Source organism: Pezoporus wallicus, unplaced genomic scaffold (assembly GCF_028554395.1).
Source record: "Pezoporus wallicus isolate ANWC-B61680 ecotype Strahan unplaced genomic scaffold, APGP_CSIRO_Pwel_v1 scaffold_7850, whole genome shotgun sequence".
Taxonomy (NCBI): Eukaryota; Metazoa; Chordata; class Aves; order Psittaciformes; family Psittacidae; genus Pezoporus; species Pezoporus wallicus.
In genome coordinates this window covers 100007-113516 of record NW_026639846.1, presented here as the reverse complement: position 1 = coordinate 113516, position 13510 = coordinate 100007, and the positions used below count along the sequence as shown (strand labels likewise).

Genomic DNA, 13510 nt, shown 5'->3' with positions numbered 1-13510 from the left:
CCAGCCGCTGCCGCTCCTCTGCAAAGGTTAAGCAAACAGCAGCGCCGGCACAATCGATGCGCGGCCGAGCCTGCCGCTGTTTGCTCTGCAGCATCACGCGGGGAGCGGGGTGGGTGACACCGAGGGGACGCTGCCGGCGGGATGCATCCCCCCATGGCTCGCTGGGGAGCTCAGGAAGGGGGATTTGGGTCAGGGAAGGGGTTTTTGTGGGGAGCAGTGCTGGGCCCTGCCTCAGTTTCCCCTCGGGGGGGCACAGGGGCGCTGTGCTGCTGCTGTGGCAGCACTGATGGCTCAGCAGGAACATGGCACTGGGAGCTGGAAACAACCAACAACCCCGATGTCAGCCCACGCTGCTGAGCTTGGGAAAGGAGCTGCTGCTCGCAAACTGTCCCTGATGGTTTTAGGTGCTGGCCCCCAAACTCATGCTGTGTGCCCAGGATGGGGCCCAGAAGGGGCTGTGGGAGCACATCCATCCATCCATCCATCCATCCATCCATCCACCCATCCATCCATCCATCCATCCATCCATCCATCCCTCCATCCACCCATCCATCCATCCCTCCCTCCATCCATCCATCCATCCATCCATCCATCCTTTCATCCATCCACCCATCCATCCATCCATCCATCCATCCATCCATCCATCCATCCATCCATCCATCCATCCATTCATCCATCCTTTCATCCATCCATCCACCCATCCATCCATCCATCCATCCATCCATCCATCCATCCATCCATCCATCCATCCCTCCATCCGTCCATCCGTCCATCCATCCATCCATCCATCCATCCATCCATCCATCCATCCATCCATCCATCCATTCACCAACCCGCACCTCCTTGCATCCACACATCCTTCCATCCATGAATTCATCCACACATGTATGCATGCATCCATTTGTCCATCATCCACTCATCCATCCTGTGTCCCTGCATCCCGCCATGCATCTGTTCATGCACCCTTCCATCTGCGCATTCATCCACGTATGTCACATCCACATAGGACACATGTCCATGCATCCACGCACCTATACATCCACATGGATGGCTCACTGGTTGGTTGCACACTTGGACAGAGGGTTGGCCAGTTGGCTGCATGGTTGGATGGCCAACGGGCTGGTTGGCTTGAAGGCCACTAAGGTGGCTGTTTGCTGGCTACCTGCTCACTCGCCTGACTGGGTGGCTGCTGGCTGGCTGGCTAGCTGGCACTGGGTAACTGGTGGCCAACTACCTGGCTGGCTGGCTGGTGGCTGGCTAACCAGTTGGCTGGCTGGCTAAGAGGTGGGCTAGCTTGCTGGCTGCATGGCCAGTTGACCCGTTGGGCCCAGGTCTTGCTGGCCAGTGGCAGGCTCATTGACCAGCTCTGGCCCTGGGAACAGGGACGTGCCAGTGCACCCCAGCCCAACACCGGGCACTGCCCCTGCCCATGGGGGAGCACAGCTGCAGGTGTCCCCCCTGTCCCCATCCCAGTTCCCGTCCCCATCCCGACCCCGATGCCTCTCATTACGGACACAGCGGGACTCATGCCCCCCCACTGCGCTGCAATTAAGGGCTGTGGTGCTGCTGAGAGCCTGGCTGGGGAGGGATGGGGCACCGGATCCGGGATGGGCTCAAGGGAACATGGGGCTGGAGCAGCGGGGACTGGAGCTGCTGGGACCTGCGGTGCTGTCCCCAGTGTGCCCCATGGCCAGGGTGCGCAGTGGCACTGGGTGACAGCCTGCGGGAGGTGCAGGGGGTGGCACTGGAGGGTGTCCTGCACAATGCCAGCATGCGACACCCCAGGCCATGCAGTGATGGTGACAGTGGGTGACAGCCCTTGGGCCATGCAGTGACAGCAACACTGGATGATACACTGCGGGACAGCAGTGACGGTGACGCGGGGTGACAGCCCGTGGGCCATGCAGTGACAGGGCACCGTGTGACATCCCATGCGCCAGGCACTGATGGTGACTCTGGGTGACAACCCACGGGAGCTGCAGTGGCTCCGCGTGGCACCCGGTGGCCCCGCAGTGACAGTGACACCCCTGGGTGCCACGCAGTGACAGTGACACCCCACAGCTTGCACCAGTGACACTGCGAGACCATGGGGCTGTGCCGCAGCACTGGGTGACAGAGTGGGACTGGGCAGCCACGGTGTCACTGTGACACCCCAGGGGCTGTGCAGTGACAGGGACACTGTGCTGCACCGCAGGGACCATGCAGGGATGGTGCCAGCGATGACATCCAGGGCCACGCAGTGACACAGGTGGCACCAGTGCCATGTGGTGACACCACAGGCGGGCCCTGCAGCCTGGCTCCCCCCACTGGGGGTTCCTCCCTTGTAGGTATTGGGGCCCCCACCAAGCCCACACCTGGGGACAGTCCCTGGTGGGGGATGTCATCATGTCCCTATAGCCCTGGAGGGGGGATCCTGCCAGCTCCAGCACATCTGCACTTGCCATTCCCAGTGGATACCCTGGGATGGTGCTCTGCAGGGAGAGTGCTCTGGGACAGGATGCTCCAGGTAAGGGGTGCTCCAGGAGTGGGATGCACTGGGGAAGGGGTACACCAAGGACGGGTTGCAGTGGGATAGGGGTGCAGTGGGATGGGGGTGCAGCAGGATGGGGTACACCAGGGACAGGTTGCAGCAGGATGGGGTGCAGTGGGATGGGGATGCAGCAGGATGGGATGCAGCAGGATAGGGGTGCAGCAGGATAGGGTACACCAGGAAGCGGTGCAGTGGGATGGGTTGCAGCAGGATGGGGTACACCAGGGACGGGGTGCAGTGGGATAGGGGTGAAGCAGGATGGGGTGCAGCAGGATAGGGGTGCAGCAGGATAGGCTACACCAGGAAGCAGTGCAGTGGGATGGTTTGCAGCAGGATGGGGTACACCAGGGACAGGGTGCAGTGGGATGGGGGTGCAGCGGGATGGGGTGCAGCGGGACAGGGTGCAGTGGGATGGGGGTGCAGCAGGATGGGGTGCAGCAGGATGGGGGTGCAGCAGGATGGGGTGCAGCAAGATAGGGTACACCAGGAAGCGGTGCAGTGGGATGGGTTGCAGCAGGATGGGATACACCAGGGACAGGGTGCAGTGGGATGGGGTGCAGTAGGATGGCGTGCAGCAGGATATGAGTGCAGCAGAATAGGGGTGCAGCGGGATGGGGGTGCAGCGGGATGGGGTGCAGCGGGATGGGGTGCAGCGGGATGGGGGTGCAGCGGGATGGGGTGCAGCGGGATGGGGGTGCAGCGGGATGGGGTGCAGCGGGATGGGGTGCAGCGGGATGGGGTGCAGCAGGATGTGTACGGGAAGGCTGTGCAGCGGGATGGGGGTGTCCGTCCCTCACAAGCCCTTAGCAGCAGCAGCAGCAGCAGCAGAACGGATCCACCGCCATTGCCAGCAGTGAAACGCGGCTGCGGGACGGGCCCGGCTCCCGACCCATGGCGGGAGGTGCGATGAGCCGGGGCGGTCTCAGCACCCAGCGCCAGTGCTGGGGATAAGGGCTCAGGATGTGTCCGTCCCGCCCCACCACCCCGGCTGGGTTGCGCTGCCCTTCAGGCCCCCAGCAGGGCCATCAATCGCGCTGTCGATGCCACCCAGCAGACTCATCCGTCACCAGCGCTGCCGCTTGGCCCCGAGGGGGGCTGCACTCTGCGGCCGAGCCCCCAGCTCCGGAACCCTTCCCTGGGGAAGGGGGACCAGGGTGGGTTGAGCCCACATGGGGAAGGGGGGGCTCAACCCGGGTCACCCCAAAGCCAGCCCCCCCCGCCCCGCTAACCCTGTTAGCGGCTGGCGCACGTCAGCAGGGCCGCAGCGGAGCCGCAAACGCGATTACGGGGCCGGTCTCGGCTCCCCCCTGCTCCCGCAGCCCCTTCCCCCGCAGCGCTCCGGCTCCAGCCCCGGTTCACGGCTCGGCACCGCCATTAACGGAGCGCAAAGCAGGGGAGGGATGCGCGGAGGGGTCGCGCTCCCCCGGCACTGCCCGCAAAGGGGGGTACCGAGGGTCGGGGCTGCACAGGGAGCACCGCAGGCGAGTGAGGCACAGGAGCCCCGGGGGCAGAGCTGGGCTCAGGGCATGGCCATGGGGTGGGAAGGGGGCTCGGTCCCAAAAAGGGGCTGTGACGCCTGGGGAAGGTCCCTGTGCTGGCACAGGGGACAGTGAGGATGCTGCCTGGCTCTGCTGCATCCCTGCCTGCACAGGCAGGAGGTGGGCAGGGGCTGCAACGCCGGCCTTTCCCTATTGCCAGGGCAGGGAGACAGGGGGGTGGCAGCGGGACAGGGGGTGGCAGAAGGACAGGGTTGTGGCGGTGGGACAGGGGGTGGCAGTGGGACAGGGGGGTGGCAGTGGGACAGGGGGGTGGCAGCGGGACAGGGGGTGGCAGCGGGACAGGGGGTGGCAGCGGGACAGGGGGTGGCAGAAGGACAGGGGTTATGGCAGTGGGACAGGGGGTGGCAGCAGGACAGGGGGGTGGCAGCGGGACAGGGTTGTGGCAGTGGGACAGGGGTTATGGCAGTGGGACAGGGTTGTGGCAGTGGGACAGGGGGGTGGCAGCAGGACACAGTTGTCCCAAGGGGAAAGCACCGCCATAGAAAACCACAGCCAGCCCCCAAATCGCCCCCCAGGAAGCCAGCCCCAGCCCATGCAGTGCCTGGAGCCAACACAAAGCCATGCCCCCCCCCCCCCCCCCCCCCCCCCCCCATGGAAGCTCACGGCAGGGGCTGAGGCTCCCCCAGGCTCCCCAGGAGCTGTGTACTCAGCGCGCACATCAGCCCCGCTCGTGTGTGCTGAACTTTACCGAGCGCGGCGTGCCCCGGCATAGGAACAACCTGGGAATGGGCCAGGAAAGAGCAGCGCTCGCAGCCCCCCGCTTGTGGAGCTGCAGGGAGCCGGCTGCTGGTTAGCGCTTTATTAAAACAAATGCGAGGAGCCCGGGCTGGAGCTCCCTGCGGGAACACTGCCGCTGCCGGAGAGCTCTAACAGCGCTCGATGAGCTCTAACAAGGCAGGGGCTCAGGGCTCAGCCTGCTCCGAGGATGAATCAGACCCTCAGCCAACGCCGAGGGTGACCCCTAAGGGATAAAGGCAGAAACAGAGGGCAGGAGGGAGGGGGAGCTGAGCACCCAGCCTGCACGATGTGCAAGGAGGCGCTGGCTGCCAGCCCCTGGGGACTGAGCACGTTTCCATTAAATCAGCGTGCAAGAAGGGGGAATTCCATGTCTGAATTCAGCCTAGCCGGGGCTGGGAGCCAGGAAGGGATCAACCTGGGGACACCCAAGAGCAGAAACAGGACCTGGGAAGCCACCTCCCCCCCCCCCCCCCCCTGCATCCCCAGTGAATGGATTCACAGAATCCCAGCCTGGTTTGGGTTGAAGGGACCTCAAAGCTCATCCAGCTCCAACCCCTGCCACGGGCAGGGACCCCTTCCACTGGAGCAGCTTGCTCCAAGCCCCTGTGTCCAACCTGGCCTTGAGCACTGCCAGGGATGGGGCAGCCACAGCTTCTCTGGGCACCCTGTGCCAGCGCCTCAGCACCCTCCCAGGGAAGAGCTTCTGCCTAAGAGCTCATCTCAGTCTCCCCTCGGGCAGGTTCAAGCCATTCCCCTTGGCCTGTCCCTACATTTCCCTGTAAAAAAATCTCTCCAGATTCCTTGTAGGCCTCTTTTAGGTATTAGAAGATTGGCAAAGATTGTCCCGGAAGACATTAAAGTGCCTAAACCCACTGAAGTCCCACCACACAGACCCAGGAGGGGGAAAACAAGGGACGTGTTCCCTCCACTGGCCACAGCCATGCAAGGGGAACGGTCCCATCCCACAGGCAGGAAGAAAGGAGAGGGGCGACGGTGCTGTAGAACCACCCTCCCCTTGGGCAGGCTGCAGGGAGACGCCTCACCCCGCTGTCTGCATTCAGCCGGCAAAGCTCATTAAAGGAGGTGGCCTTTCAGTGCTCTTTTCAAAGGTGGAAATCCAGGCCCCTCGCACAACAGCAAGAGCAGGTGAATTACGAGCTGAAATGCCGGAGGAGGAGGTACACGAGCGCCCCGAGGCCGGCCACAGCCGTGCCCGCTGCCAGCCGCGCCCAGAGGAAATGCAGGGAATCCTCGAGGTGGCTGTGGAGCCTCAGGACCTGCCGGCGGGTGCTCTCCCGCTCGCCGGAGTTGTCGATGATGTGAGTTGCAAGCCTGCGCTTCTCCTCCAGCGGGAGCTGGGAGCGGATGCGAGCTTCTGCCTCCGCCTGGGACAGCCCATTCCTCCGCATGAGCCGGGAGAGCTGCGCCCCGGGGCTGCTGCCGGCAGGGGAGGACGGGGTGAGGTGGGCTCTGAGGGAGGAAGAGGAGGCTTCTGCCTGCCTTCCTCAGCAGAAGTTGGGGGGGGGGGGGGGGGGAGGGAGAGAGATGTGCCCTGTGTGGGCATCCTGCACTCAGAGCAGCACAGGCACCCCTGCAGCACTGCCAGGCCCATAACACCCTAAAGCCTGCCCCAGCCAACAGGGCGCAGGTTGTGGAAGGCCTAAAGACAGCGACTTCCCCTGTCACAACGGTGCCAGGCTGCAGGAAAACCGCAGTAAGAGGCCCCTTGCACACTAGGATACAGGGAGGTGCCACCCCTCACTCCTCATACCTCCAGGAAAGAGATTGATGCTGCTCACAGGCTTTGCGCCGGGGCTGTGGCTAAATCCTCACCAGAGCAGGAGGGCCATGATGGTCCCCTCCAGCCTCTCAGAGAGGCGGCAGCATCCCAGCCTCATGGCTCACACTGCACTTACCAATAAACCAGGACCGTGTATTTCATCAACTTGGTCAGTCTGTTGGTCTCAAAGAGCAGAGGGATGTCGAGGATCACGTAGCGGTAGCCTGCAGGAACATCCCCCCCCCCCCCCCCCAACAAGGGAACAGCATTACTTGGATTCCCCTATCTCCCATGCTGCACACACACTGCAGCCACAGCTGCTCCAGCAGCAGAGCTCCACATGACAGCCGAGAGGAGAGCAGAGCCTTCCTGCCCTCCTCCCTCTCAGGATGTGGTTTCATTCCTAGTTTCCAGAGGGGGGAGAAAAAGCAGAGCCAACAAACCCTAACCTGGCTGATCTCCGAGCAAAGGTGAAGCTGCACAAATATAATGAGGAGCTGAAAGGAGCTCAAATGAAAGTGCCTGTTCCTGCCTGGCGGGAGCCACAGCCACATCGCTGTTGCTGGGCTCTCCAGGGGAGCAACACTCACAGCAGAATCTGCTCTCCTCTCTTTCACTTGTCCAGGGCTTCACCCGACTGCAGCCGCTTGAGCTGATGTTTCCCAGCTCAATTTGCTTCCCTTTATGGAAGGCTTCGCTTCAACACTTCCAGTTTTCCAATGGGAGCAAGGAAATCTTGCAGACTTTTTGCAGCTGTGACACTGGCACAGCCCTGGGGGCTGAAACCTCCCCAAAACTGGGCCAGCTTGGTTTAAAACCCCATCACCACACAGCAGCTGCAGAGGAGAGCTCGTACCCACCAGCCACCATCCTCCTGGGCCCTGCAGCCCACCCCAGGCTCTCCATGTCTCCCTGTCTCCCACAGACAGCAGTATTTGGGGATGTGGGGCACATCCTGCTGCACTCGGGGAGGAGGTGAGGGCAGGGGAAAGCTCAAAGTCAGGACCTCGCTCCCCTCTGTGTCCCCCAGCCATGAGGACACCTCCAGTTCTCCAGTTTCACTGGTGTCCCCTCTTTACAACCCAAACCCCTCCAGCTGAGCTGGCCACGGCAATAACAGCCTTGACAAAGACATCCTCATCCACCAAGCGACCATTTTACCAGCATCTCCGCCCAGAGAGACTTCTTGCTGCCCTCCAGTTGGATCGATACAAGCTTTCCTTGCAGAGCCATCCTTAGAGACAGCATCCAGCTATCCCAAATCATTAAAACCTGACTAATGAGGACAAAGCAGCCTGCAGAAGACACTCGGTGCTCTTGCTGAGGGGCAGGACAGCGTCCGCCTCCCGAGCCTGCAGCCCTGGGTACAAGACTCCATCTCTGGCTCCCGGCTTTCCTGCCTGTTGCTTCCTTTGTGCCTCCTCCTCCTCCTCACCCTGCAGCAGAGCACGGCTCCTGCAGTGCCCCGGCACAGGCCTATTCAGCTGTCACAGGGCTCAGCTTTGATAAGCTCTATGAAACCAGACTGACTCTATTAAGACATCCTTCTGTCTACACAGAGACCTCCAAACCAGCTGGTGATGTTATCTGGCATTTGATTAGACCAAGTTTGACAGCTGTATTTGTTACATTTACCAGGGGGAAAAGCAGGACTTTGGAAGACACAGCTGTCAGCCCAGTTCTCACCTTATCGAGACTAAAAGGGCTCCGCAGCTTCCCTGGCAGGCCGGGCAGGCTGGCGGCAGGCAGGAATACTTGCCCGTTTCGGAAGGTATGACATTATACATCAAGTAATCTCAGAAGAGGCCTCACAATGCTTTTGCTCAGGCCCTACAGATGTACTTTAAGCCACAGAAGAAGGTGGTGAAGGGCAGCAGTGAAAGGCAGGAATGAATCCTCCAAACACCAACGCTAAAGGCCACCGGTGGCGGAGCACAAAGGCCGTCACTCAATGTCGGTTCCTTTTGTCCTTCCCTGTCCCTCTCCCCACTTTAAAACCAAAGGCAGAGCAAGCAGGTAGAGCTCCCGCTCGAGGAGGAGTCCCGGTGTGCTGGGACACAGCCTCTTACCTAACACAAAGTACTTCAAGATCTGCTTCAGCATCTCCTTCTGGATCTCCAGGTGGGTGATGGAGTTCAGCAGCTGCCGCTTCTCCGGCTGGGAGAAGATAATGCTTCCCAGAGCCTCACGATTTATCTCCCCATTCTCCAGGAGGATCTCGGTGCCAAAGTGATGCACTATCTGCTGATAGGCCTTGAGCTGGGGCTGCACCACTGAGAACATGAAACAGCTGGAGGTTAGAGCCAGTTCTACAGCACAGTTGCTGTTTGCATCAGTGATCGGCCTCAGCTGAGTTCGGTTCATTAAATAACCCAGCTCATTCTCCGTGGTGGGCAGCACATCTGCGTGCAGCACACACTGCACTGAGAGCAGCGTGGCTCAGCACCACAGCCCAGCACACACCTGCATCGGTGCTGCTGCAGGAAAGGGGCTGCAAAACCCCCTCTCAGCCCAAGGTCCCTTTGAGCACTGACACCCGAGAGATCGAAGCATCCTGCCCACATTAATTCAGAGCCACAACCCTCCCTGTGCTGCTGCTGCTCGGGGTTAGGAGGCACAGGGTGGCTGGGAGGATCTGCTGACAGCCAAGGCACAGGCAGGAATGGGGCTGAATGATTCCCAAGGCATGGGCAGGAATGGGGCTGAGCAATTCCCATCACCTGCAGGGTGAGGAGTGGAGCAGGGAGATCCCAAAGGGACCAGGACCAGCAGCAGGGTTGTTTGAGCTGCAAACTTCAGCACTGGGTGAATACAGCCCAACTGCTACAGTCAGCTACTAACGTGGTTTATCCTTTTTTTACTGTCTTTCACCTCAGTCACCCAATTCTTCAGTGCCATGAGCAGAGAAACCCTCTTAGAGATTGATTCCCAGTAGGTATTTGCAGGCCCTCTGACGTTACATGAGTGGATTTGAAAGCCACCAAAACCCCATCCAACACAAAGGATGCAGTAATAAAAGCATCATGAAGCTCAAGCTGAGGCTAAGCACAGAGAATCACAGACTGTGTATCATTTCCTCTCCAAAAGCCTGGAATGCTGCCACAGGTTGGAACCTCAGCCCAACCTAATAAAAATCTTTCAGGCCAATTTCTTTCTCCCATGGAATTTCACACGGAGGCAGTTTGAGGATGGGGGAAGTTCACATAGTAAATAAACGCAGATAAAAAAGGAATTGGAGGAAAAGGAAGCGATTGGTAGAAACCCAACACCGAGCAGCTGCGGTGTTTTCCTACCGTCTCCGAGGGCTTTTAGCACCTCCAGCAAATCTCCCACACCTTGAGGAGAATTACAGTGCAATAAAATGTTCAGAGCATCACAGCCTTGGGAAGCCCTTGCCCAAACAGAAAAGCACAGGCACTTCAAAGCAGCACCTCCTGCCCCACGCTCAGCCCCCAGCCCTCCCGCATCCCCAGTCGGCCGCTCCTCCCACTGCTCTCCATGGTATCCCAAGGGCACAGAGGGATGAAACCTCCAGCTCTGCGAGGGGACCACAGCTGCGGGTCTGGGTCTTTCCTGAACCGGGTTTGGGGAGCAGCAGGAGGCGGATGTGCTGTGCCACAGCCCAAATTCCCACTGACCTGGGATACTGGGAGCCCCTTTGGTTTATTGGTTTTGAGGCACAAGGAATTTTGTGGACCAGCCCCTCAGTGTTACCAAGCAACATCCAGCACGGAGGGAAATTCCTTTCCAACCTTGTCACTAATGCCACCTAACATTGGTTGTGGGTTGGGTGTCCTGGGGTTTAAGGGGGGGACATCAGATTAGAACCTACTTTACAGAGAGCCACCTTTATCTTCAGCTTTCTCAGCTGGGAAGCACTGCACTCCAGGAGAGGAAAACCGAGGGCAAGATCTCCCCGCAGTGTTCATTAGGCCACGATCTTGGTTTTCACTTTATTAAATGCAGATCCTCGATCCAATCCTCCCCGAGCCAGCAGCTCCAGAGAGCCTGGGAAGAGGAGGCAAAGCCTCATCTGCCGTACCCAGAGCACCCTCTGCTGTCTGCGCTTCCCCACAGCAACCCCGGTTGTCAGGAGCCGCTCAGCGAGCAGCGCTCACCCTGCCTGGCGATAACATCGGCGTCAATCACAGCGCAGCCCAGCTCCTGCAGCACAGCCACCACCGTGCTCTTCCCCGACGCGATGCCCCCCGAGAGGCCGACCAGGAACATCGTGCTCTGAAACGGAGAGAAAAAGACCTTGGAAAGACGTCAGGATGGGACCGTTCGCCTCATGCACTATGGGCTCCTTCCCCTTCCAAGAGGAAGGCAAACAGATGGGGTTAAAGGAGCAACAGGGAATCAGAGAGGGCACTCATGCTAAACAGCAGTGGCTGATGGAAAGCCCACTGATGCCAACCCCATTCCTGGTGGTACAGAGCCCTTCCTGGTGTTGTGCTGGGCCTGGTGTGACAGAGCGGCCGTGCCTCTGTTTACCACAGTGGGTTAAAACCCTGCCCTCCCCAGCACGCTATTCCATGCCCTCTGCACCAGCCTGCAAGGGGTAGGGCTGCAGGATGGGAATCAGGCCTTTGGCCCGCTCGGGATGGAGGCTCCACTTGTGCGAGAGCCACATGGAAACCTCTTGTGCATCGAGGCTTCAGCTGCAGTAACCCCGATGCTCGGGCCTCCAGCCTCAGCTGGGACTTGCTCCCAACGACCTTGGCTGTTTCTGTCCCTCTGCCGTGACAATTACTGCAGGGGTAAGAGAGCACTTGGAAGGGATAACCTAGAAACCACGGCCAAATGGGGCTTGAAAACGCTTGTGCTGTCACAGGGCCTGTACAGATCCGTGGTAGGAAGGATGAATCTTTAATGAGCCTGTGGCTGAACTGCACACAAGGGTACCGGGGCTCCTGCAGATGTTACAGGCAGGAGCCAGCACCACTTTTCCCCCAAATCTGCTTTATTTTGGTGTATATTTGGCCAGCAGCAACTAAATCAAATGGGGGGAAAGCAGAAAGCCACAGGGAAAACCTGGCAAGTTATCCCTCTGCGAGAAATGGGCCCTGGGGGATATACCCCAGAGCTGGAAAAGCAGCTTTTAAACACCGAGGTGCCCCAACTTCCCCCGTGTCCCAGCTCCTCCGGTTTTCCAGCACGAGTTGGCTGTCCCGAGCCCATGGAGGCTGAGGACAGAGCTGAAACGTGTCCTCCGGCCCCATCCCACCTCCAGCGCTGCTCCTGCTGCCCTCGGCTCTGGCGCACTCGCAGACCCGGTGCTCGGCTTGAGGAGCCTGCAGTTAAAGGGAGCACCCATATAATGCACCAGTACCTGGATGGAGTCGCATCACCTGCGACTCCTTGAACGCTTTCATCAGCGCTGCCTCCGTACAATTCTAAACATAGAACCATAGAATAGTTCGGGTTGGAAAGGACCTTAAGATCATCCAGTTCCAACCCCCCTGCCATGGGCAGGGACACCTCACACTAAACCATGGCACCCAAGGCTCCGTCCAACCTGGCCTTGAACACCGCCAGGGATGGAGCATTCACAACCTCCCTGGGCAACCCATTCCAGTGCCTCACCACCCTCACAGGAAAGAATTTCCTCCTTAGATCCAATCTAAACTTCCCCTGTTTAAGTTTGAACCCGTTACCCCTTGCCCTGTCACTCCAGTCCCTGATGAAGAGTCCCTCCCCAGCATCCCTATAGCCCCCTTCAGACACTGGAAGCTGCTCTGAGGTCTCCACACAGCTTCTCTTCTCCAGACTGAACAGCCCCAACTTCCTCAGCCTGTCTTCATACAGGAGGTATGAACATCCATAGGACTGGCTACGTGTCAAATGTCACTGTCCTCGAACAGGCAGGGGTCACCAGTACCGACGCCGTATTGCTGAACTTGCAGCTGCGCTGGGCAGGGCCCGTCTCTAGGATGAGGGATCACTGCCTCCCTCGGATCGTGTTCTACAGCGAACTCGCCACCGGCAGCCGCAAGAGAAGCACCCCAAAAGAGAGATACCAGGACTCCCTGAAACAACACCTCAGCCTTGGCCATATTGACTACCATCAGTGGTCCACCTTGGCCTCCAGCTGGGAGACCCGGAGACACCACACTGACTCACGCAGAACCAGTCCCGAGGGGAACAGACAACGCAGAAAGCACCGCACCCCGGCGGTACCACCCACGGAGCCCTTCCGCTGTGCTTCCTGCGGCCGGATGCGCCTATCCCACACCGGCCTCTTCAGCCATCAGCGCGCTCGTGAAGCCCTTCCCAAACGTGTGTGGGCGAAGTCCGGCCATGACGGTGATGACACCGGTGGGGAAAGGGAACCCCCGGCACAGCCATGAACCCACCCCTCGGCGGGTGCCCAACCAAGCCCCATGCGCTGCCTGACCTCCGCGGACACGGCCCTGCCTGCGAACCGGCGCGGTCCCGGTGGGCCCGGGCCGCGGCCACCCCCGAGGGCCGGGGGTTGGGGTCAGACCGGGAGGGCCGCGGGAGCGCCCGGGCCGGGCCTTCACGCACTCACCCTGTGCCCGGCTTCATGCGCGGCGCAGCATCCCGCGCGCCTATTGGCTGGTGGGGAAAGGGGACGGTCTGCCAGCCAATTAGCACCTCCCTCATTGGATTCGGCCTGCTCGCTGAGGCAAGAAGCGAGTGAGGGCGAGGACCCCGCAGCCTCAGCGGTGGACAGCGGACACAAGAGCCGGGCAGCGGGTGTCCGCGCGGCTGCGCCCGTGTGAGCGAGCCCTCCCGCCACCGAGCCCCGGCCCGGGACGTCCACAAAGGCCGACGGGAGCTGTAGTCCCGGGGCGGCCCGGTCTCCGCATGCTGGCACGGACTACCGGTCCCGGCATGCCCCGCGGCCCATCTCCCAATCGCGGCTCGCTTTGTTGTGGG

At 60.3% G+C, this 13510-nt stretch overlaps 1 protein-coding gene across 1 annotated transcript; it reads right to left on the bottom strand.

The window, feature by feature from the left end:
• Window positions 1–5957: 5957 nt before the first annotated feature.
• DCAKD (dephospho-CoA kinase domain containing) lies at window positions 5958–13291 on the bottom strand. Its single transcript, XM_057416660.1, has 5 exons — window positions 13140–13291; window positions 10726–10843; window positions 8677–8880; window positions 6744–6831; window positions 5958–6264 (listed from the first exon to the last, which is right to left on the bottom strand). The coding sequence occupies exons 2-5, from the start codon at window positions 10835–10837 to the stop codon at window positions 5979–5981; spliced, it is 690 nt and encodes a 229-aa protein (XP_057272643.1). The 5' UTR covers window positions 10838–10843; window positions 13140–13291; the 3' UTR covers window positions 5958–5978.
• Window positions 13292–13510: the final 219 nt, after the last annotated feature.

Bases quoted from the DNA above. Each gene is read 5' to 3' on its own strand.
- DCAKD (XM_057416660.1), bottom strand. From the start codon at position 10,837: ATGTTCCTGGTCGGCCTCTCGGGGGGCATCGCGTCGGGGAAGAGCACG. The intron at 8,881-10,725 runs GTGAGCGCTGCT...TCATGTTCTCAG, and splicing joins CGATGTTATCGCCAGGCAGG to TGGTGCAGCCCCAGCTCAAG. The intron at 6,265-6,743 runs GTAAGTGCAGTG...CCCTGCCGGCAG, and splicing joins TACACGGTCCTGGTTTATTG to CAGCCCCGGGGCGCAGCTCT.